This window comes from Hemitrygon akajei, chromosome 23 (assembly GCF_048418815.1).
Source record: "Hemitrygon akajei chromosome 23, sHemAka1.3, whole genome shotgun sequence".
NCBI lineage: Eukaryota > Metazoa > Chordata > Chondrichthyes > Myliobatiformes > Dasyatidae > Hemitrygon > Hemitrygon akajei.
In genome coordinates, this window is record NC_133146.1 from 53,968,682 (window position 1) to 53,995,468 (window position 26,787).

The window sequence follows — 26,787 nt, forward strand, 5'->3', positions numbered from 1 at the left end:
GTGAAGCCAAGTGGGTGGGGAAGGTAAAGGGCTGGAGAGGAAGGCATTATAGAATACCAGAGTGGACCACAGAAGAAAAGGAAGGAGGAGGGGCACTAGTGGGAGGTAATAGGCAGGTAAGAAGAGGTAAGCGGCCTCAGTGGGGAAAAGGAAAAGAGGGGAAGGGAAGGGAATTTTTTTTAACTGTAAGGAGAAATTGATATTCATGCCATCAGGTTGGAGGGTACTCAGATGGAATATCAGGCATTGCTCCTCCACCCTGAAGGTAGTCTCATCATGCCACAAGAGGAGGCCATGGACCAATATATCAGAACACGAATGAGAATTGGAATTAAAATGATCAGCCACTGGGAAGTTCCACTTTTGGAGGAAGGAGCAGGGATACTCGTCAAAGTGGTCCTCCAATTAATGACAGGTCTCACCAATGTAGAGACCACCACATCAGGAACATTGGACACAAGAGACTAGTTCAGCACATTTGCAGGTGAAGAATTGCCTCACTTTAAAGGGTTATTTGGGACCCTGAATGGAGGTGAGGGAGGAGGTGAATGGGCAGTTGTAGCACTTTGGACGCATACTGGAATAAGTGCTGGGAGGGAGATTAGTGGGAGGAATGAATAGATCAGAGAATCATGGAGGGAGTGATGCCTGTGGAAAATGAACGGGGGGGTGAGTGAGGTAAAGATTTGTTTAGTGGTATGATCCCTTTAGAGAAGGTGTAAGCTGCAGGAATGTTGTGTTGGAGGTTCATGGGGTGGTAGATCAGGACAAGAGGAACTCTATCCCCGTCCAGGCGGTGGGAAGATGGAGTGAGCATAGATGAATGGGAAATGGAGGAGATGTGGGTTAGGGCAGCATCAACGGTGAAGAAAGGGAAACTTCATTCTTTGAAGGAGAAGGACATCCTCATCCAGCAAACAGCGGCTGTGAAAACAACGGAACTAAGAAAAAGGAGTAGGATTTTTACAGGAGGCAGAATGAGAAAAGGTATTGCCTAGATAGCCATGGGAATCAGTAGCTTTATAAAAGATGGCCAGAAATGGAGACAAAGAGATCGTGAAAGGGGAGAGCAGGTATCAGAAATGGACCAAGTGAATTTAAAGGAAGGGTGGAATTTGGAGGCAAAGTTGATTAAATTGGTGAGCATGGCTGCATGAAGCAGCAGTCATCAGTGTAGCAGAGGAAGAGTTAATAGACAATAGACAATAGACAGTAGGTGCAGGAGTAGTCCATTCGGCCCTACTAGCCAGCACCGTCATTCACTGTGATCATGGCTGATCATACACAATCAGTACCCCGTTCCTGCCCTCTCCCCATATCCCTTGACCCCGCCATCTATAAGAGCTAGGAAGTTAGGGAGCATTAGTGGGAAAGGCTTGGAACATGGACTTTTCTGCGTAGCCAATGAAAAGACAGGCATTGCTGGTGCTCATGCTACCCTTAGGGCCTGGAGAAAGTGGGAGGACCTGAAGGAAAATTGTTGAGGGTGAGGATGAGGGAGAAGAGGAGGGTGGTGATGGAGGGGAACTGGTTGGTCTGCCAGATGGAGGAGGGTGGTGCTGGATCCCAGTCAGAAGAGGGTGGTGGTGGATTCTCCCCTTGATACCACTCCTTCTTCCCTTTCTCCTATGGTCTACTCTCCTCTCCTATCAGATTCCTTCCTCTCCAGCTACCTGGTTTCACCTATCATCTTGTAGCTCGTGCTCCTTCCCCCTCCCCCACCTTTTTGTTCTGGCACCTTCCCTTCTCCTTTCCCAGCCTGCTGAGTTCCTCCAGCATGTTGTGTATGCTGCTCTGTATGTCCAGCATCAGCAGAATTTTTTGTGTTATTGAATATATTAGCCATTGCTCATTATTAAGGGTTTTAATATTTATCCTCAGTGTCAGGTAGGTGTTGATCAAGTGAGTCATCCTACCTGAGCAATTTATTGTGGAAATCATCTGAACACAGGGAAAAACATGCATAATTTATATGCAGCAAAGTCACATAAAGCTCATGGTTATTAGTAGTTGAATATAGTTCTTTATAGCAAAAAACTACAGTGATTTATGGTAACAGATAACAATGGGACAGGGCTATTTTGATGATAAATACAACTTTGTTTATGAAGATATAGCAATATTTACTTCAGGAAAGTAAATACAAATTTTAAGCTTTGAAAAAAATATCTTGTTCTTGAAGTTATTGCATAAAATCGAGGAAAACAAAAGTGCTGTGCCGATTGGATTCACAGAGGCAGACCAAAACGTTTAGATATTTCTTTGGTTTGCCAACAAAGGAGTGCTTAAATAGAATCTGCAGGCAGGATATCCTATGAACAGTTGTTCATACAATCAGATGATTCTTTCAAAAGTTAAAAACAAAATGTTTACAGTGCTGGAAAATATTGCATGGACCCTTTTTTAAAATTCTTTCTGAAGTTCGGATATTTCTATTAAAACCCTGAAAGCAACTAATTTAAAATGTTCAGCATTTGTCAGTTTTTCTTTCATCGTGCCATCATTAGAGATGCAGACATTCAGGCCACCCCCGCATCTTACATCAGAAAGGACCATTGTGTTCTCAAACTCATTAACTAGATAAAGGTTTCCTTGTAAAATTGGATCAGTTCACTTGTTAAGGAATCATCAGGTCTTTTTGAAATGAATACCGGTTTCTGTTTGCAGAATATTTCTAGTTGATGTTATCGCAAAGAATCTAAAAGGCTGCATTATTCTCTGAATTTATTCATCCAAAAATTATATATTAAAACGTTCAGCTTTCAGCTTAAAGAAAATGTTCTAAAAATGGTAACCAGCCTTGAATTACAAAAAGGGCTGAGTTCAGCTTTGAAATATTGGCCTCAGTTTGCAAAAAATGCAGATGATTTTTATGAGTTGATCTTTCTTTTTCAACTTTAAACCATGTTATTAAAAAAGCAAGGTTCTACTTAGATTTACAGAGCATCTTAATTGCAACAGAAGTCAAACTTAAACTTTCTCAGCACCCTGGTTTTTTCCATTTGTTTGGTATCATTTGCTTCAAAGTTCTTGGAAAGGTATTAGTTGATCTCTAAATACACAAAGGTTTTGATTTTCATCTTGACAGGATGCAGAAAATTGCTAAGAATTGACTCAGTTGGTCAGCTCACCACTTGCCAAATTTTGTGGACCTATGAAAATCCCAATTAAATAAAATATATTAATGTGTTTGAGAGTGACTTATTCCATTCACAAGTGAAGAGCAATGAACATATTTACAAAGTGAACATTTTCAAGGCTGAACAATTGATCAGAAGATTTCATTGTCATGTACCTTTCACTAGGTCTTACAACAAAGAACAAAAAGCATATTGGATCTGTTTAGAGTCATATATATTGTTAGCAATAATAAGAAACATCTCCACTCCTCAATGACTGGAGACTAATTCTCATTTACAGCTTACCAAGTTGCTTTTTAATGCAAGTTTTCAGGCTATGCTTCGACTGTTATATGTTCTTCAGGTCAGCTCTTCCACTTCAACACAGCTGCACTTCCCAAGGCCCTCCCCTTAGTTACACAATGATTCAGAACATTACATGCCTCCTGTTGTGAACACTCTCAGCATATTTTATAGGTTCAGTTTTGTTAAATCACAAAATTAAATATATAAGAATCTCAAAGACTTGAATATATTTCTACACTGTCTTCCCAAATTGCTTGAACTGGATGAAGGTGATGTGGACACAAATATATCATGCTGGACTAGCTTCTTCATTTGTTCATTTGTAATGTGCCTTGTTGTATGACATGGGCAATCATGGCCTTTCCACGCAGTGTCTTTACAAGATGGGTGACACCAGTCGTTATCAAACTTTTCAGAGATTGGTTGGTGTCAGTGATTGCATAACCAGGACTTGTGATATGCACCAGCTGCTCATATGACCATCCATTGCCTTCTCCCATGGCTTCATGTGACCCTGATTGGAGAATAAGGAGGTGCTACACTTCGCACAAGGATCACCTGCGGACTAGTGGAGGGAAAGAGTATCGTACACCTCCTTTTACAGAGATGTATCTCCTATCTAAACTCATTTATGTTGCCAAGGTTTACTTGGGGACCTTTAATTTTTCCCAGTATAACCAAGATAACTCCTTCCTGGCAGAATTAAAGAGAACTTTATCTCTGCTGTCTATTTTTAGTACTGTATTTCTCATTTGTTTTTAATCAAGGCCTTTGAATTAAAGATTGAAATTAAAAGTTTTAACAAAAAAACCTCATAACAGCTTTTCAGAAAGCCGCTTATCAAAAGGATCCCAAAGAGAGGTGGGGGGGGGGGGGGGGAGGAATATTACATCCCTTGCAGAATGAAAGTACCAGATCAAACAATCATGATGTGAATATTGATATTCAAAGTTTTCAATGATTTCTTATTGTTTTATTTGACTTCAAGTTGCAGGAAAAAGAAGAGCAAAGGTCACGTAAACAGGCATCGTCAGTCTATCCACTAACAGAATCTGAAAAAAAACGTAAGGATCATTAATTTTCTTTGATAAACAATTAAGACTGAAACACCTACGCAATGTTTATATTGTTTTGTTATTCACATCTGGCAATGTGAAGTCAAACATTTCTATGCAAAGCTAGACAGGTATGCATAGAATATGTACTTAGAGCTGTAATATCTTAGAGCTGTTACAGACTTTATGTATCAAAATTCAATATAGCAATGTCCTCAACAAAACTAACTGTTGCAGTAACACCAACTTCATTAATGTCAGCATCAAGCTAATGATCAGCGGAAAAGTACTGGTTAAAAACGGGTTAAGAAGGTACTGATTAAAGTCCTGAACTGGAGTAGGACCAAATTTGAGGGTATTACGTAGGATCTAGTTGGGGTCGTGTGGTGATTATTTAAAGGCAAAGGAACGGTAGGTAAATGGGAAGCTTTTAAAAGGGTCATATCAAGAGTCTGGTCGCAGCTTGTTCCTGTTAGGTTAGACATACCAATGATAGGGAAACCTGTCTGACGAGAGACATCAAGGCTCTGTTCAAAAAAAAAGGAAGCATCCATTGCATTTAGGCAGCTGGGTACAAATGAATTTCTCAACAAATATACAGTTTAAGAGCAGGCTTATGAGGAAAATTAGGAGGGAAAATAGAGAGTATGAGATGGGTTAAAGATGATCCCAAGATTTTTCAGTTATATTACAGCCAAAATGTGACTAAGGAGAGACTGACTGCTTAGAGACGTAGTCTCTTCCTAGACACCTTTTGAGGCCCTCAGTTGGTTGGTGTCTACCATAGATGTTGCGTCTCAGCTATCTACATTGATATGGAAGCCGATACACAAGACAATATGATACGGGGAGCAAGCTGGTGCATGTGCAGCAGGGTCTTCCTCACTATGCTGCAGATGAATCCAAAAGAAAGGCCGATATATTTTGGCACCAGAGGCGTCGCAGGTATTGCCAGTCAACATTGAATTCAATGTACAACTCCAACTCTGGATTTTTCCTTGGGGATACTCCCGAAGTCTTCCCTGTAAGTGGGGATAGCTGCAAGGCAACGGAGGTTTGTGATCAGAATTTTCCTTCTCCTAGATGAGCTGACAAGCTGCCCAAAGCAACTAGTTTTTATGGTGCCAGTAACCCACATTTCCCTCTTCTCTTGTCAGTAAAAACTGCTCTGCTAGGCTTCAGACATGAAGGCCTACAGCTGAACTTGGTTGTCAGAGGCTCGACAGTGGGAACATTTAATAGGTAGTGGGAGCTCCTCCCCACTACCCCTCTGGCTATGACAACCTTAAGGAAACAGTCACCCTTTTACTGTTAATATTACAGTATGTTATACAACATTTTCTGCTGCTTTATCTGGAACCACAGGAAATAGCTGAGATTTTTAATGTCCAGTTCTTCTCAGTTTTACTAAGAAGATCATGGCTGCCAAAGAAATGGGGGATAATAAGTAATGAGATTTTGGAACATGTGCATAATAGGAGGAAGGAGATATCAGCAGCCTTGAAGCACAAGACCAAATGCACCTCCAGACTTCATGGATACCTTGGAAGAAATTGTTGAGGTCTTTGCAGAGACATTTGCTTCATTATTAACCATTGGTAAAATTCCCGAAGAATGGAAAGTGTTGTTCAAATGTTGTTCCATTGTCCAAGAAGGGTAGCAAGGACAAGCCAGGGAATTATAGGGTGGTGATTCTGTTTACAGCGGTAGGGAAGTAACTGGAGAGAATTCTGAGGGACAAGATCTGCCATCACTTGGACAGTCAAGGCCTGATCAGGAATAGTCAGCACAACTTTCATTGTGGAGATCATGTCTGATGAATCTTTCAGAGTTTTTCAAAGAGGTAACTAAAGGGATAGATGAAGACAGGGCAGTGCATATGTCCATATGGACTTCAGTAAAACCTTTGAGTAGGTCCCATGTGGCAGACTCATCTGGAAGATTTGGTTGCATGGGGATCAGGGGCAGTTTATAAGAGGCACTCATAATTGGCTTGATATCAGGTAGCAGAGGCTGATAGTTGGCCAATTCTCCAACTGGAGGTCTGTGACTAGTGGGATGCCCCAGGGTTCAGTGTTGAGGTCTCTGTATTCATTATTTATATAATAATTTGGATGTTAATGTACTGTATGTGACACATGTAGTAAATTTGCTGAAAATATTAAATTATCTTGTTGATAGTGAAGCAGGTAACAATGAGTTGCTTGCTCAGTTAAGAAGATGGACTAAGGAATGGCAAATGGATTTAAACTTAGATGAGTTTGATGTAAACTGGTTTGGACAGTCAGACTGGGGTAGAATCTGTACAAGATAGGTAAGGGCATTGACAAAATTCAAAGTAAATTTATTATTAAACTACATATACATACACATAGAATCATTTTCTTGCAGGCATACTCAATAATCCATAATAGAATAATAACTATAATAGAATCAATGAAAGATCACACCCACTTGGGCAAACCAGTGTGCAAATGATAACCAATTGTGCAAGTACAAAAAGAAAATAAATAAATAAATAAATAAATAAATAAATAAATAGAATCACAGAATGAGATGAAGAGTCCTTGAAGTGGGTGGAACAGAGGGATCTGGGAGTACAAGAGCACAGTTCATTGAAAGCTGTCACGCGGATAGAAAAGGTGGTGAAGAAGGCAATAGTTGCATAACCAGGACTTGTGATCCCAGCTGCTCATCACCTGCTCCTATGGCCTCACGTGACCCTGATGCGGGACTGAGCAGGAGCTACGTCTTGCCCAAAAGTGACCTGCAGGCTAATGGAGGGAAGGAGCGCCTTAAACTTGCTTTGGCTGAGACGTATCTCCACCCCATCGCCCAGCACCCTTTTATGAGGAAGATAGTCAAGATGGAGAAGAAGCAGAAAAGATTCATGAGGATACTCCCAGACTAGAGGGCTTGAGTTATAGGGAGAGGATGGCCATAATGGATCATTATTCATTGAAGCACAAGAGACTGAAAAGTAACCTCATAGAAGTTTATAAAATCATGAGGAGGACAGTCACAATCTTTTCCCCCACAGTTGTGCCGAACATGTCCTTAGAAATTACTAGGTTTACCCATAGCCCTCTATTTTTATAAGCTTCATGTACCTATCCAAAAGTCTCTTAAAAGACCCTATCGTATCCGCCTCCACCATCGTTGCCGGCAGCCCATTCCACGTACTCACCACTCTCTGAGTAAAAAACTTACCCCGCACATCTCCTCTGTACCTACTCCTCAGCACCTTAAACCTGTGTCCTCCTGTGGTAATCATTTCAGCCCTGGGAAAAAGCCTCTGACTATCCACACGATCAATGCCTCTCATCATCTTATACACCTCTATCAGGTCACCCCTCATCCTCCGTCACTCCAAGGAGAAAAGGCCAAGTTCACTCAACCTATTCTCATAAGGCATGCTCCCCAATCCAGGCAACATCCCTGTAAATCTCCTATGCACACTTTCTATGGCTTCCACATCCTTCCTGTAGTGAGGCGACCAGAACTGAGCACAGTACTCCAAGTGGGGTCTGACCAGGGTCCTATATAGCTGCAATATTACCTCATGGCTCCTAAATTCAACTCCATGATTGATGAAAGCCAATGCACCATACGCCTTCTTAACCACAGAGTCAACCTGCACAGCTGCTTTGAGCATCCTATGAACTCGGACCCCAAGATCTCTCTGATCCTCAACACTGTGAAGAGTCTTACCATTAATACTATATTCTGCCATCATATTTGACCTACCAAAACGAACCACTTCACACTTACCTGGGTTGAACTCCATCCGCCACTTCTCAGCCCAGTTTTGTATCCTATCAATGTTCCACTGTAACTTCTGACAGCCCTCCACACTATCCACAACACATGGAATGATCTGCCAGAGGAAGTGGTCAAGGCACGTACAATTCCAACATCTAAGACATATTTCGATTTGACCAGAGGGCAAGGGCTTGAAGGGTTATAGACCGAATGGGGACATCTTGGACTAGCAGGGAGGATGCTGATGTCGGCCTGGAACAACTAGGTCAAAGGACCGGTTTCGTATTGAATTTCTCTTTGCCTCTAAAGTTAGATATAGGTCTGCTATGAAGGTTTACACAGGAGGTGCAAGTGGACAAAGAAAAACTCAAAAACAGCTTGGGGCAATTACAATAAAACATTTATTGACATTCCTACTCCTAGTTTCACTGTAGTTATATCCTTTGATCCCTGGTCAATTATTAACATCAGAAATCAGCTGGCAATGACTGCATCCACAGTACTATATAAAGGATTGTTAATCTGTTAATTTTTAATTAGTAGGTTCCATTTTGGCAATTGTTGGTGGGTTAAAAAAGATAATAGTTAATGATGTTGAAATAATGACTTACCTGGCTTTGGCAGGACATTTTGTTAACACCAAATTTCTGGCATAAGTAACCAGTTGTAAATAATTGCCATTCTTCATTTATTTCTGTCTGTACTAGGATTTCATATTTCACTTCGCGTTCCTGTCTTAAGCTGAAAGCATTGCGTTCAGTAATTCCGAAAGGTATATTTGAATCTGCATGATTTAATCTCTGGAATGACAATAAAACTAAAAGTTCAGAATCAACTTTAATATCACTGCATAATGTCATGAAATTTGTTGTCTTGTGGCAGCAGTACAATGTAATATATAAAGAATTAAAAACCTATAAATTACAATACGAAGTATGTGTGAGTAATTTATATATATATAAATTAAATGAAATAAGTAGTGCAAAAAGAGAGCAAAAATAGTGATGTGATGTTCATGAGTTTATTGTCCATTCAGAAATCTGTTGGTAGAGGGGCAGGAGCTGTTCCTGAAATGTTAAACATTGAGTGTGTGTCTTTAGGCTCCTGTACCTCCTCCTTGATAGTAGCAATGAGAAGAGGGCATGTCCTGGATAATGGGTTAATGCCTTAATAAACTACTACAGATGCACTGTTGAAAGTATTCTGACTGGTTGCATCATAGTCTAGTATTGCAATTCGAATGCACAGGAATGTATGGAGGTGCAGAGAGCAATGAACTCATTTTCAATACATCCCCACCATCAGTAGTATCTGCATAAAGCGCTGCTTCAGGAAGGCAACATCTATCATCAAAGATCCCCACCATCTGGGCTATGCTATCTTCTTACACTACCGTCAGGCAGTAAGTACTGGAGTCTGAAGTGCAACACCAACAGATTCAAGAATGGCCACTTCCCTTCAACCATTCAGTTCTTGAATCAACCTTCACAACATTAATCACTACCTCAGCATAGCAACACGATCACAACTTTGATCACTTAGCGCTACAATGGACTTCAGTTTTTTTGTTCTAGTTATATTCTTTCTTTTCAAAATTGGGCATAAATTCTGCTTAATTTACGCTTTACTTAAAAATGCAATATACCTGATATATTTGCCTGCGATGCTGCTGCAAGTAAGGTTTTCATTGCACCTGTGTCTTCATGTACTTGTGCAGATAACAACAAGATTGACTCATTGCTGACTGTGTAGGAGAGCAAACAATGACCTTTAGGAATGGCTCTTGCCAAAATAGCAAAGACTAGGGACTGGTAGGCAGAGTCAAAGTCTAATAAATCAGACAGAAAGATAGTGACAACTTTGAACAAAAATGGGTGTATAGATTGGAAACTGAATGAGAGAAGAGGATAACATAAGATTGAAAGGAGACAATATCAATTCGGAATAACCTTTCAGGGAGAGGGATCAGGTAAATAGTGGCAGAAGGCTGAGCTCGTCATCTGTAGAAAATTAGTTTAGCAATGGAATGAGACATACCTACTCTCTCCAACTTTCAAGCAGTTCTGTAAGAACTACCAGACTGCCAAAGCAGGTTGCTTCCATTCTCTTTCATGTTTGTTTGTTTATTTATTCATTGAGATCCAGCGCAGAATACAGCCCCTCTGGCCCATTAAGCCAGCAATTCCCCGATTTAATTCTACCCTAATCATGGGGCCATCCACAATGACCAATTAACCAACTAACTAGAATGTCTTTGGACTTTGGGGGGAAACTGGAGCACCAGGAGGAAACCCACGTGGTCACGGGAAGAACATACAAACTCCTTAGAGGCATCAGCAGGAATTGAACTCATTTCACCCTTACTGTAAAGAATTGTGCTAACTACTATTCTACCATGTACTGAGCTTTCCAACAATAGGGGAAAATGGCTGAACCGTTATAACAGCTTATAATCACACCGCCATGCTCTATTCATGCTTGCCACTATTTATCAGCCAGTTGTCCTGTGTTCAGTTTGTGTACCCTATTTTATTATTTAAATCATTTTACTAAAACACCGTAGCGAACATGATCACCATCTTGATCCCTGCTTGCAAGGTAATGGGGATTAATATGACACTATTATTTTACCCCAAAGCAATATTATTCAATTTTCTTTAAAAGATAAAAGGCAGCCATGAAAGATAAAATACTCTGAATATTTAACTAATGCTAATTAAGGTAGAATAAATTGAACCAGATCACTTGCAGAATATTTCCCTCTAATTTGCATAGTAAATGCAAATGTTACACATGCCCAACATAATTATATTGACAGATAGAGCTACATATACTCATTTGATCTTTCTGTAACTTAATTTAGTGAACGTCTACAAATTATGTATAATGGAGGCCACAGTTCCTTTTCTCGCTATTCTGTTACATATATGCATATACTGCCTGGCTGCTCTTGGCATTCAGATTTCATTCTTCTGTGACTTGCAAACATTTATGCTAAAATGAGCATTCATTATGCATTTTAAAGATCTCTAGTAACTAGACCAAAGGGATATTGTGTCCTTGCTATTGCAGACCATCTTTTTGAGAAAAGCTTTTAAAGTAAAAAGTGGACATGTTATATAAGACTATAAGACCACAATATACAGGAGCAGAATCAGGTCATTTGGCCCATTGAGTCTGTTCCACCATTTCATCATCGCTGATCCAATTTTCCTCTCAGCCCCAATCTCCTGCCTTCTCCCCATATCCCTTCATGCCTGACCATTCAAGAATCTATCAACCTCTGCTTTGAATATACATAAAGACATGGCCTTTATGTATTCAGCTGCCCGTGGCAAAGAATTTCACAGATTCACCACTCTCTGGCTAAAGAAATTCCTCCTCATTTCTGTTCTAAAAGGACTCCCCTCTATTCTGAGGCTCAGTCCTCTGGTTTTAGACTCTCCCACCATAAAAAAACATTCTCTTCACATCCACTCTATCAAGGCCTTTCACCATTCGATAGGCTTCAATGAGGTCACTACACATTCTTATGAATTCCAGTGAATACAGGCCCAGAGACATCAAATGCTCTTCATATGACAAGGCATTCAATCCTGGAATAATTTTTGTGAACCTCATTTGAACCCTCTCTAGTAACAGCACACCCAGTCCTGAATCATGGCTGAAAGAAGTTTATAGCTGGGAGCTTAATGTCCAAGGATATGCATTGTATCGAAAGGACAGGCAGGAAGGCAGAAGGAGTGGCATTGCTCTGTTCGCTGAAGCCTCAAGATCACCTCTCTGACTATGTCCACTTAGATGACGGCTATTGCAACAATGCCCACAGTGCTTGTCCCTGCCTTCCTTTAATTTGCTCTTGCAAATCAATCCCAAATGTCGATTGGCCACTGGTCAAAGTTCTTCTTTGCTGTACTGATTCACTTCTACCTTTTATCCTCAGGCAGTGTGGAGGGCTGTATCCACTACTTTTTGTAGGATTCCTTATTCAAGACCAGGCTGTGATGCAGCCTGTCACCATACTCTCCATTACACATCTATTCAAACTTCTCAAATTTTTAGATGTCATGCCTAATCTTCACAAACTCCTATGAACTAGAGGAGCTGCTGTGCTTGCTTCATAATTGCACTCATATGCTGGGCCCAGGACAGGTCCTCCAAAATGATAGCACCAAGGAATTTAAAGTTGTGGGCCCTCTCCACCTCTGATCCTCTGATAAGGACTGACTTATGGATTCTGATTTCCCTCTCTTGAAGTCAATAATCAGCTCCTTGGTCTAGCTGACATTGAGTAAGAGGTTGTTGTTGTTATGGCACCACTCAGGCAGATTTTCAGTCTCCCTCTGACATGCTGATTCATCACCAACTTTGATCTGGCCTCCAAGAATGGAGTTATCAGCAAACTGGAATATGGTATTTGAGCTGTGCTTAGTGAAATTAATAAAAAGTTCAAGGCTACAGAATAAAGCAGAATACATCAGAAACATACAGAGGTCTAGAAATTGCAGTGCACTCATTAAAGGAACTCTACATGATCATTGTTTGGTATGCCAATGATCATTTCAATGAACATTTACATATTTCAATAGTGTAACTGGTTAAAGAAAGGATCCTTTACACAGAAAGGAAAATTCTGCAGTCTGATCTGGTACTGGGAATGGGGCATGTTTAGGAATAAAACAAGTGTGTTAGTCAGTTCACATTTGAGTACTAGCTGACCAGAAGGGCAGTTCGTGCTCTGTTGGGGAAGATGAGAGTGAGCCAGCTGACTCTCTGATAGACAAAAAGCAGAGAAGTAGAGATCAGCATGGTCATTGGGAAGCACAGGGTCCGCCAGATGGAGATTGAAAAGTAATGGTATGAGGGCTTTTAGGGCCAGGCGCAAGATTGATCCATGGGACAATACTATCCATTTTCTCTGACAAACTAGTCATGGGCATTATCACATTTCATTTTGGGAAAAGTCCATTTTCAATAAATTAGTGCTAAAATTAAAAGCAATACTTAATTGAACATCTTTCTCCTTGATAAGTACAAAGGGGAAGTATTCATTTAGGACCTTGGCCACATCACAGGACTTCACAAATAGATTACCTCTTTGGTCCCTTAGGAGACCCTTTCTTTCCATGATTACATGCTCGCTCCTGATGTGCTATAGAATGTTTTGGATTCCTATTAATCTTACTTGGCAGGTATATTTCATTGTCCCTTTATACCCTCTTGATTTTTCCTTAAGATGTCTACACACCTTACATTCCTCAAGAAATTCCCTTCATCCCTGTTGCTTATACCTGCCATATGTTTTCTGCTATTTCCTGATTAAACTTGCAACATCTTTTGTCTTTCAGGTTCCCTTGTCTTGCCATTCTCTGCCATCTACACTCATCAGAACATTCTGGCCCTGAACTCTTACTAACATTCTTTAAGAAACTCCCACTTGTGAGCTGCTGTTTTACCTGCAAACATCTTCTCCCAATCTGTTTTCACTGGGTCTTCTCTTACATTATTGTCACTAGACTTCCCCCACTAAGAAAGAAAGACACTAAGACACACAGAAAAAAAATCCAGACCTAGTTACTATTCATTCTCCTCAATGAAGCCAACACTCTTCAAAGCCCACACTTTGACCTCACACACCCCTCATAAAATGTTTATTCGCCACCTCCAGCAAAGGGGCATCTAACTCACTAGGATTAATGTGAACAGTTATTTTAGAGGACACATCATTTGGGAGATGATGCCAGTAAGTTGTCACATTTCCTGTGCCTCCTGAACTTCGACAAGGCTACCTGTATAATCATGCCGAAAGAGAAAGAATCGTACGTGATTTCTTGGATATTTTGTGCTTATAAAAATCAGTACTTCATAAACCTGGAAGAAATTAGCAAGGTCATTCTCTAAATGCATTTCAAAATTAGGTATATTCACTTTAAAATATTTAGCCCATTTTTTTTTTAATGCTGAGTAATTGATAAACATCAGTGTGGAAAGGGTTCTCAGTATTTTGACTTATGAACTCAGAAGTAGCAAGCTATTAGTGGTGCAAATGGTATGTTGCCATTCATTGCAAAACAGTTGGAGTGCAAGAATAAGGATGTCTTATTGCAATCTTGCAGGGTTTTGGTAAGACCACATCCTGGAGTATAGTGCAAGAGTTTTGCTTTCTGTACGTTAAGGAAGGCTGTAATTGCCATGGAGCTATTGAAATATAGTTTCAGTAGACTTATTCTCATATCAGTCAGGTTGTCCTCTGGGGAAACAATATAGCCATTCTATTCTCATGAGAATTTTTTAAAAAAGAGATGTAAATTTTGAAACATAACCAATTCCTAGAGAAATTTTTTTTGTAAATGCTGAGAGGTTACTTACTTTGGCTGGACTATGTAGATTGAGGGGATAGTTCCACGATAGGGATTGGCCATTTAGAACTAAGATGAAGAAAACGTTGGCTTTGAATACATTAAGGAGTTTGATGGATGTTTACACACTTATGGAATCAAGGGCCATGGGAATGATACAGAAAAGTGGACCAGAGGTGAAGGCACAGCCAAGAAGTGTTTGATGGTGATGTGGTCATTTTGCTTACAACAGCATCTAAGATTTTAAGGTTAAGATTATCTTTATTTGACACAAGTACATCAAAACATTGAAACATTCAGTGAAATGCTCTATTTATGTCAATGAGCAACATAGTCCTACAGTGTTTCTGCTGCCACATAGCACACCCCACAACTTACTAACCCCTAAACATATGCTTTGTGAATGTGGGAGGAAACCAGAACACCCAGAAGAAAACCATGTGGTCATGGGGACTTCTTACCGACAATGGTGGAAATTGAACGCCATTTGCTATCACTGGCATTGTAAAGCATTGCACTAACTAGTACACTACTGCGCCACCCTTATGCTACTTAAAGTGTTTATGTTTAATGCTCTTATGTTTTGAACCTTTCTGCATTGTGAAACAATATTCAAAACTGGTGCCAATTGGCATAATACACAAACTGTGATTCCGATCTTTCTATTCCACAACAAAAGCAACCTGTTTAACTGTATACCATAAATATGAGAAATTCTGCAGATGCTGGAAATCCAAAGCAACACATAAAATTCTGGAGGAACTCAGCAAGTCTGGCAGCATCTATGGAAATGAATAAACAGTCAACACTTCAGGCCAAGACCCAAACGAGAAAGGAAGGGGTAAGATGCAAGAATAAAAATGTGAAGGAGGGGAAGGAGAATAGCTAGAAGGTGACAGGTGAAGCCAGCTGTGTAGGAAAGATAAAGGGCTGGAGAAGAAGGAATCTCATAGGAGGCAGAGTGGACCATAGGAGAAAGGGAAGGAGTGGCAACAGGGAGAGGTGATAAGCAGGCGAGAAGAGGTAAGAGGACAGAGCGCGGAATAGAAGAAGAGCGGAGGGGGAGGGAAACATTTTTTACCAGAAGGAGAAATTGATATTCATGCCATCAGTTTGGAGGTTTCCCAGTTGGAATATAAGGTGTTGTCCCACCACCCTGAGGGTGGCCTCATCATGACACAAGAGAAGACCATGGACTGTCATGCCAGAATGAAAATGAGAATTGGAGGTGAAATGTTTGGCCACTGGGAAGTTCTGCTTTCAGTGGATGAAGCAGAGGTGCTCAACGAAGCAGTCTCCCAATTTACGACAGGTCTCACCAATGTAGAGGAGGCCGCATCGGGAGCCCTAGACACAATAGACAATCCCAGTTGATTCATAGGTGAAATGTCGCCTCACCTGGAAGAGCTGTTTGGGACACTGAATAGAGGTGAGGGAGGAGGTGAATGGGCAGGTGTAGCACTTAGGCAGCCTGCAGGGGTAAGTGCCAGGAAGGAGATTAGTGGGGAAGGATGTATGTCATCTGTTACTATTGAACAAATTCAATCATCTGAGCACTAGAGAGAGCACATACTCTCTTAAAGCCATGGGTAGAGATTTGATAGAGGAATCCAGGCCATGAAGATTTCCACTAGGGACACATATCGGTGTGTCTTTCGAAGTTCAAAGTACATTTATTATCAAACTATGTATACCATATACAACCTTGAGATTTATCTTCTTGCAGGCAGCCATAAAACAAAGAAACACATTAGAATTGATGAAAAACCATACACAACAAAGACGTGCAAATAGTAATAAAGAAGTAAACAGGTAACACATAGAGCATGAGTTGAAGAATCCCCATAAATGAGTCCACAGTTGTGGAGTTAGTTCAGTGCTGAGCTGAGTGATGCCAGTCCAGAAGCCTAATGGCCGTAGGGCAACAATTGCTCCTCAACCTGTTGGCATGGGATCCAAGGAGGGAAGAGTTGATGGTCGTAGAGAGAAGAGGGGTTATTGACTTCAATGATTTTAGTCTGGCTTGATGCTTTAATCAGCACAGATTTGTTTTCTGTTCTCGGGCCTCGACACAATGCCCACTCCCAGTGACGGCCACTCGGAGTGCATTCTTCACTGCATTCTTGAGAGTCAAATTTGTCATTCCCACTATGTTTAAAATAAATAAATTTTATTAGGATTTCCCATCAATTATGATGAATGCAATCAACTTTGTGTTGCACATACCTCTTGGTGTTACTTGTTGATGCATACTTCTTTAAGTCTTCCTGGGCTGAAGGAGTAGTTCTGGTGGGAGCTGAGCAACCATCTGATAATCTGCATAGTGATCTGGAAATCTGTGATTTTCCATGGTGCTTTTAGCTGAATCAATGTCAGGGGTTTCTTTTTCACTGTCAGCTAATGAGTTTTAATAGTGGCTTCAGAGTCCTTTGTACAGGTTCCATGGAAGTTATACCAACATTGGCCCAAACTATGCCTGTCTTTTTGGGGGATGCAGTTAGCAGCCAACATCCATTCCAAGGCCACAGACTACCATGGCTTTCCCACCACCTTGCCTCTTGTGAGGATACCACTTCATTTCTCACTTTGTTGACCGCCATTGTATCAGGTGCCTCTAAGTTATCTTTGTTCTTTCTGAACTATGGCTTTACCTCTTCCATGGTTAACAGAATCTATTTTCTAGAGCAGTGTTCTTATCCTCTCTCACTCTGGTCAGAGTTTCCCTGATCCTACTCTCTCCACCCAGACTCTCCATTCATCTTCCATATTTCCTGCCACTTTGAATATGATTCCAGGTCCAGATGCATCTTCCTCTCCCCTCATCTTTCAGCGTTCCTAACAAGTGTTCCCTTTGCGACTCCCTGGTCAACCCTTTTTGCTTTCATCTTTCTTTCCTCCTCTTCCCATATAAATATGAGCAACTGACAAAAATAGCACTTCATTGCACACCAATGCTGTCACCTCGACTGGTGACAGAACGTTTACAACCTCCAGGCTTGGCAAACAACTCTACAAACAACTTCTTCCCATCCCACGGAATTAAACACTTCTTCCAAGTGAAATCAGTGAAGCAGTGACTCACTTACATTTCTTCCAGTCTCGTTTATTTTATTTAGAGATACAGCACAGTAACAGGCCTTTCCAGCCCTATGAGCCCCCACCACCCAATTACACCCATGTGACAAATAAATCTACTAACCCGTACGCCTTTGGAATGTCGGAGGAAACTGGAGCACCTGAGGAATCCACATGGTCATGGGGAGAATGTACAAATTCCTTATGGACAGCAGTGGAATCAGACCAGGTCACTGGCATTGTAACAGCATTACACATTTAGAAACCCAACACAAATTGGTTGACTTCTTTGTGACGCACTTATGTTCAGTCCACGGACCTGACCCTGAGCTTCCTTTAGCCTATCACATTAATTTTCCATCCCACTCCCACTCCAACCCATCTGTCTGTGGCCTCCTGAACTGTTGTAATGAAATCCAATGTACGCTGGATCAACAGCAGGTCATTTTCTGTTTGGGCATGGTGCAAGTCTTCTAGACTAAATAGTTTCAGATAACGTGCTTTCTGTTTGTGTCAGACTGTCCTCTTTTGCCATAAGACATTTATCTGTAATATTGGCTGAGCACCACCAGGCAATCCATAAAGCTTAAGCAATGTTCATATTGCTTTATTAGCGCTTACTCACTTTAGCTGGTCTCGTCTCATGGCTTTTGCATGTCTTTGCTTCTGTCCTCTCTGTAAATGCCTTCTTTAATCTATCACCCACTTTATTTCCTTGGCACACTAGCCTCACTGCCTCAGAAATATTCCCTTTGTTCTGTACATGCCTCCCCCACGCTCTCTGCAATTTAAAACTAACTGATTTTTTCTCTTGGTCAGTTTTAGCAGAAGGTCCTTAATCTGAAACATTAGCTCTGTTCTCCTTTCCACTGTTGATGTTTGGCTCGAAGAGTGTTTCAACAATTTCTGCTTTTAGTTCAAACTAACAGTTTTATTTTTCCATTTTTATGAGCGCTAGTTGTCTACATGGGCCAGCTAGTGGTGCAGTGGCATCAACACTGGACTTTGAGGCAGATGGTTCTGAGCTTGAATCCTGATGGGCCCCAACCTAAGCAGTAGCAGTATCTGCATGGAAGAAAGGCCTGGCAATCTACCTCCGTATCTTGCCGTGAAAACCCTATGGACAACTACACTATCAACAGGGTAGCCATGAGCCGATGACAACTCAATGGCACTCAGTAGTAACAGCTGGCTAGAAAGGTTCCTTGTTTGACTATGAGGTGCATTACCGATAAGGCTACTGTGCTTCACTTGACCTGTAAGATCTTTCAATGATCATGTGTATGGAGACAAATGTTTCATCAGCCTGGGTCTCGTACTGCATCATGCTCCACTGAAATGCTGCTCTAGATATTTTATGGTGAGGTTCTGTAAGGATGTTCAGCATGATGGATCTCAGCAGTTGGACTCCTCCATAAACCCAAGTCAAGACTTTTGATATTTCATAGTGCTCATTAGTGCTCAAGTGAAAAAAGTGTAATCAACTCATTATGAACTTCACTTTGACTATTTGGGCAAGTGGTTGCTTCTGGTCGGATTGGAGTAAATGACTGACATGTAGGCTAGCAGTGCTTTTCAGGGATCACTAAATTCTTGTTCTGGAAATAAAGCTGATAATGGACTGAGTGGCACACCACCCTGCTCATATTATCATTTTTTACCATAATGTTCAGTTTTGCATGGAGTTTATGAAGTTATTTCACAAATCAAAGAACTGTTGATTATAAAAAAAGAACTTCAATACACTTGTTGAATCTCAATAATCTGAATATCTTCTGAATTCTCTAAACAATTCACTATTCATCTCTGGAATACATTTAATTTACGATCCGCCATTTATTCCATTTTTTGGCCCTAACCATGTGCTTGATTTTTTAGTTTGGAACAAGAGTTGTGGTGATTGTCACCAGAACAGTTTGTACATGGCAATTCCCTCTTATAGTACATTCTCTTCTTTGTCATAGTCTCCTTATTAAGACTTCTCCATCAGTTCAAATACATTTTTTAACTTCAACATTCTGCTTTCCTTCCTGTTCATGCTCCTGCTTTAGTATCCAAGACATCTTCAAGGAGCAGAGCCTCAAAAAGGTGGTGTCCATCATTAAGGACTCCTCACCACCCAGGATATGCCCTGTTCTTTTTGTTATCATCAGGAAGGAGATACAGATACCTGAAGACACACACTCAGCAATTCAGGAATAGCTTTTTTCCCGCTGCCATCTGATTTCTGAATGAACACTGAACCCATGAACACTACCTCACTACTTTATTATTTCTATTTCTGCACTACTTATTGAATTCAACAATTACAAATATATATATTTACTGTAATTCACAGTTTTACTCTATATTGTACTGCTGCCGCAAAGTTAACAAATTTCCCAATATATGCCAGTGATATTAAACCTGATTCTGTTTCTTAAGTGGACGGGCTACGGCAGCAGAAGACCACAAACATGACATGAAAAGTGGCCACTGAGTTATGCCAACGATTGTAGCAATATTTTCCATCATAAGATGCAACCATGAGACAGTCTACTGAAAGGTGACAATCAATCATACAAAATGCTGGAGGAACACAGTAGGCCAGACAGCATCTAGGAAAAGAGTACAGTCGATGTTTCGGGCTGAAACCCCTTGACTGTACTCTTTTCCTAGATGCTGCCTGACCTGCTGAGTTCCTCCAGCATTTTGTTTGCGTTGCTTGGATTTCCAGAATCTGCAGATTTCTCTTGTTTTTAAATCAATAATCATAACCCAGATTATACACTAAATTGGTTAAATGCTTTGTCATCAGTGCCTTATGATAACTTGGTACAGTATATTTAGATAGATAGATAGATAGATACTTTATTCATCCCCATGGGGAAATTCAACATTTTTTCCAATGTCCCATACACTTGTTGTAGCAAAAACTCATTACATACAATACTTAACTCAGTAATAATATGATATGCATCTAAATCACTAACTCAAAAAGCATTAATAATAGCTTTAAAAAAAAAGTTCTTAAGTCCTGGCAGTTGAATTGTAAAGCCTAATGGCATTGGGGAGTATTGACCTCTTCATCCTGTCTGAGGAGCATTGCATCGACAGTAACCTGTCGCTGAAACTGCTTCTCTGTCTCTGGATGGTGCTATGTAGAGGATGTTCAGGGTTTATTTAAAAGTAATCCTTGACTAACCTTGCCTTTAATACGTAACTTGATTTACAAATTCAATTAACTTCTTTTGTTTAGGCATGACTATGCATAATTTATGGCTGTTTGCTTAGGAATTGTATCCACCTTTTCTGCAGGGATTTCGTAAGGAATATTTATACTATTCCAAAGGTCATATTGGGTAAGCTACCACTGTTAATGTTGGCTCCATTTGGTCACCTGTAAGGATTCATGATTTTAGGTGCCAAAGCCACACTTGTAAAGAAGCTTTGCAACTTGTTATTGCTTTTTCTAGTAAATAAGAGCCAGGCTACTTGTTAATTATTCCATGTCTGAATGCTGAAAATTAATTTTTGCACATACCCTTACTCAGTTTTTTCATACCATTGTAATTAAAAGACAATTTATTTTAGAAACAAATATCTTCTGTCCTGGAATTAATCACTGAAATTTATAATCTTCACAACGAACAGGTGATCTTTATTGTTTTAAATCTCTTGTAGCCAGATGTTAAGTTTTAAAGCGAGAACTAGCATTTTTCTATTACAGGCTTGCTGAGACTATGATCTCTTGCAAACCTGTACACAAGGGTAAAGCTCTGCTTCGTTTTGCAACCAATACTCTTAAGGCTGTGGGGAGGTTACATACTGCAGCTTCATTAAAAGTTCAGAATTATTTACTTAAAACCTATCTACACCTGAGGTCCTTCTCAGGGGATATCTACCAGATCAACAAGCCTACAAGACAGTTTGGAACTTTCCCTGCAGCGAGGCATTCACGTGCCAAACAAAGTGGTGTGATGTAAGGATCATCACCTATCACCTATATTAAATAGACAGAAGCAACAGCTGAACAGACATAAAACTTTCACCTTCTGGTAAGGATTCTTGAGGTTTCTCATTGGGAAATTGCATCTCATAGAAAGATCATACCTCATATAAAGACTGTGGCTAATATTGAACAGGAAAATGGTTTCCTCACGTTAATGGTCAAGTGGCATGTGACAGCAATAAAGCAATACCCTTTAACCTGGAAATAGCAACTATATATTACTCCTTGGATTGTTGAAGGAAGAGAGAATCTGGGCAGATGGCTGTTCAAAGGTCAAAGATATCTTCTGCAGACATGGCATTGGTTCCTCAGAGAAACCCTCAAGTGTTTGTAATTTCTTAGCAACTATACAAATACTTATAAGCCAAACAACATGAAGTTCTAGCAGAACAAGAGAGAGTTTGCTCCGTCATGATGAACATTCACTTTAAATGGAGCCTTGAATTGATATCTAAATGCTGATTTACTAAACACAGATCATGAATTTATAAGTAATTTCCAATCTAATGGCATGATAATTTGTTGTATTAACCTTTTGTGAGAACACTAATGCTTGACTGTTTTATGCTTTGAGGCCAAACAGGATATTTCTGAATATATTGCTTTCAGAATATATCATTCATTTCCATGGTTCTGCATCTTCTATGCAAAGACTCAATTCTGCAATTCAGTTTAACAATGGGAATAAATAATGCGGCATAGGTTTACTCTCAGACATGTAGGCACTTTGTGATTTAACAGCCTTCTTGAGATATGCTGCAAATCTGTCCAAATATTCCAATCCATAATTTTGGTGTGGTAAGTAATGTCAATTTGAGCAGAATATCTGTATGAATGGAGTTCTTTCCGGGTTCCAATGATTTTGAACTTTTAATACATGTCAGAATCAGAATCAAGTTTATTATCATCAGTATGTGACGTGGAATTTGTTAACTTAGCAGCAGCAGTTCAATGCAATACATAATCTAGCAGAGAGAAAAAAATAAAACATAATAAGTGAACAAGTAAATCAATTAAGTATAATTGAATAGATTATTAAAAATTGTGCAAAAACACAAAAACTGTATATTAAAAAAGTGAGGTGGTGTCCAAAGCTTCAAAGTCCATTTAGGAATCGGATGGCAGAGGGGAAGAAGCTGTTCCTGAATCACTGAGTGTGTGCCTTCAGGCTTCTGTATCTCCTACCTGATGGTAACAGTGAGAAAAAGATACCCTGGGTGCTGGAGGTCCTTAATAATGGACACTGCTTTTCTGAGACACCGCTTCCTAAAGATGTTCTGGGTACTTTGTAGGCTAGTGCCCAAGATGTCAACAATTTCATCTCTTTATTAACAAATATTCTCACTCTCACTTTCCTTTCACATCCTTTTAAATACTTTTTCTCCCTTGGATAGGTCAGCTAATAACATTATTTGCAATTAAAAATTAAGTGAATGGAAATATATGAAACTTAATTTACCAATGCCCCAAATAATGTTGTTACAATTCAAAAATAGCAGGTGCCTTTTTCTCACAACAGTCTTATCATCTCCACACAACTATCAGGCATCATTCTGGCAAACGTATTCCTTGACTCCAGATGATCTCAGACAAAATTCCAGATAATTCATCAAGCTTCACAACCCAACTTATAGAGAATTGCATCTCTCCAGCAGCTCATGTTCAGTAAGTTACCTCAGTGCTTACTCACGCCCATAGTCTTGAATTGTGTTACTGAACAGATATTTTTAAAATTAGTGCAGTTGCATGTAATCAATCACTATCAATGAAAATATTCCATATATCTTAACATTTCAGAATGGTTTCTGCTGACGAGTATGGTCTAAAAGAGCTTAACTTTGAGTTATGTCTGTCTATTCTGTGCTCAGATACCAAATTATATAGTCTATTGATATTTCTACTTCTATTCAAATACCAATGATATTAAATAGATAAAATAAAACTAGACATACACTCAGTGACTAATTCATTAGGTATACCTGCACACCTGCTCATTAATGCAGATATCAAATCAGCCAATCATGTGACAGCAACTCAATGCATAAAAGCATGCAGACATGGTCAAAAGATGCAGTTATGTTCCAAACAAATATCAGAATGGGGACAAAATGTGATCTAAGTGACTTTGATCATGGAATGATCGTTGGTTCCAGACAGGTTGGTTTGAATATCTCAGAAACTGTGGATCTTTTGGGATTTTCACACACAGCACTCTCAGGGGTGTCCAGAGTATGGTGCGAAAAATATCCAGAGAGCAGCAGTTTAGTGGGCAAAAATGCCTTGAGAATGAGAGAGGTCAGAGGAGAGTGGCCAGACTGGTTCAGGCTAACAGGAAGGTGACAGTAACTCAAACAACCACAGGTTACAACAGTGATGTGTAGAAAGACATCTCTGAATGCACAACATATTAAACCTTGAAGTGGATGGGCTATAGCAGCAGAGACCACATATATGCATTCAGTGGCCACTTTATTATGTACAGGCACAGCCTGGTTGGCATTACCAGTTGGGCCAAAGCATCTGTTTCCATGCTGTATCCCTCTTTTATTTCAACTCTTTCAATAGGAATAAATCATGTTTTCTACTGCTGCTGTGCCAATTTTGGTCTGATAGCAAAGATACAGTACAATATGAATCATGCTTAAACTGAAAGCTATTTTAAAATCAAAGGCTACTGTAAAGGCAATAAAACAATTCTGTTTGAGGTTAGAGATGGAATTGAATGCACGTCAGCTCTGACAGGGTTTGCAGGCATTACATCCTACAGATCAAAACCTAACATTGTAAGTGGTCGTGATGCTTCACTCCCAAATGAGCTCAATGCCTTTTAAGCATGCTTTGGAAGGAAGAAAAAAATTACAGCTGTGCAAATCCCTACAGCATCTGGTGACCCTGCGATCTCTAGATCGGAGGCTGATGTCAGAACATCTTTCAAGAGCATGAGCCCTTGCAAGGCATCTGGCCCTACTGGTGTACCTGGTGGGGCTCTGAAATCCTGTGCCAACCAACTGGTTGGATTGTTTAAGGAAATCTTCAATCTCTCACTGATGCAGTCGGAGATTTCCATCTGCTCCAAAAGGGCGTCAATCATACCAGTGCCCAAGAAGAGCAGGGTGAGCTGCCTCAATGATTATCACCCAGTGGTAGTCACATCTACGGTGAAGAAGTGCTTTGAGAGGTTGGTTATGGCTACAATCAACTCCTGCCTAAGCAAGAACCTGGACCCACTGCAATTTACCTATCACCACAATAGGTCTACAGCAGTTGCAATCTCAGTACCTCTCCACTCAGCCTTGGATCTCCTGGACAATAGCATACCTATGTCAGGCTGCTGTTTACTGACTACAGCTCAGCATTCAACACAATCATACTGTCAGTTCTAATCAACAAGCTCCAAAACCTGGGCCTCTGCAAATGGATCCTTGACTTTCTCACCATGAGACCACAGCCTATGCTGATTGGAAATAACATCTCCTCCTCGCTGAAAATCAACACTGGCACATCTCAAGGATACATGCTTAGCCCACTGCTCTACTCTTTCTACATCCAGGATTGTATGGCTAGGTGTAGCCCAAATGGCATCTATATATTTGCCAAAGACACAACTATTGCTGGCAGAATTTCAGATGGCGACTAAAGGCATACAGGAGTGAGATAGATCAACTGATTGAGTGGGGTCACAGCAGCAACCTTGCATTCAATGCAAGTTGCATAATTGATTGTACACTTCAGTAAGGGAGATCGAAGGAACACACATCAGTCCTCATTGAGGCTCAGAAGTGGAAGGGGTGAGTAGTTTCAAGTTCCTGGGTGTCAACATCTCTGAGGATCTATTGCGGGCCCAACATATTGGTGCAATTACAAAGAAGGCACAGCAGTGGCTATATTTCATTAGGAGTTTGAGGAGACTTGTTATGTCACCAAAGACACTCACAAATTTCTACAGGTGTACCGTCGAGAGCATTCTGACTGATTGTATCATCTGGAATGGAAAGACCACAGCACAGGATTGGAAAAAGCTGCAGAAAGTTTTAAACTCAGCCAGCTCCACAATGGGCCCTAGCTTCGCCAGCATCCAGGACACCTTCAAAAGATGATGCCTCAACAAGGCATCACCCAGTACATGCCATCTTCTCATCGCTACCATCAAGGAGGAGGTACACGAGCCTGAGGACACATACACAACCTTTCAGGAACAGCTTCTTCCCCTCCACTATCAGACTTTCCTATGGACATTGACCCTATGGACACTACATTAGTATTTTTCCCTCTTTTTTTTGCACTACTTATTTAATTTACTTTTCTTTTTATCCATACATTGGAAGTTATGGTTTTACCATTACATATTAAACTGTATGTCTGCTGAAAAACAACAAATTTCATGACATATGCCAATGATGTTAAACCTGATTCTGATTCTGAAATTAATATCTGATGTCAGAGGCACTATTAACAGCATTTTGTGAAAAATACGGATTATTTCATGTGCTTTTGAATCACTGTACTATGCTGCGTGTGAAACAAAGGTCACTATGAAGTCACAATGAAGATCACTTGATCATGTACATCTAAAATTTGCATGCTGGCAAATTATATGAAAGGGCAATTATAATAGATGAAATTGTGACCTTTAAGTGCAGTGGAAACATGGTTGATTGTCTTGTTATTCTATTGTCTTATTTTATTACCAGCAGCTCATTTGATTTTACATTTGATTAGCACAATTCTGCAGTTTCCATGAAAACAGAGCTGTGAGACAAATGTTTTCAACTGCGACTTTAGTGACTTTTAACTTTAAGAATGAATTTCTTTACCTGCATGCAGAAACTATAACTGGAACTTTTTTTCTCTTGAATAGCTTTGAGTTCAAAATAAAATCCACAGTAGGAAATTATTTCTGAATGGTACCATGGTTCCTGTTTATGAATAAAAATTAAATGCAAATTAATCCATGATGTTAAAGGACATGAATTATTTCATGTAGCATCAAAGCATTATAGACAACTTCAGTGTATTTTAATACATAAATACTTCTAGTCCTATTATCAAGTTATAAGTACTGTACTTACACTAACACACCAAAATTTAAACTCACATTTGCTTGCATATGGCTAGAAAAC

General features: G+C 40.0%; 1 protein-coding gene across 1 annotated transcript in view; it reads right to left on the minus strand.

Annotated features, from left to right (window-relative positions):
- Nucleotides 1-2,178: 2,178 nt before the first annotated feature.
- Nucleotides 2,179-26,787, minus strand: part of btbd16 (BTB (POZ) domain containing 16) — a 121,479-nt gene continuing 96,870 nt past the window's right edge. The window contains exons 15-17 of the mRNA XM_073026777.1: nt 26,482-26,583; nt 8,854-9,042; nt 2,179-4,477 (exon numbers count right to left, since the gene is read on the minus strand). Coding sequence (XP_072882878.1) covers nt 4,409-4,477; nt 8,854-9,042; nt 26,482-26,583 — 360 coding nt within the window. The 3' untranslated portion in view covers nt 2,179-4,408. The remainder of the gene's footprint in view (nt 4,478-8,853; nt 9,043-26,481; nt 26,584-26,787) is intronic.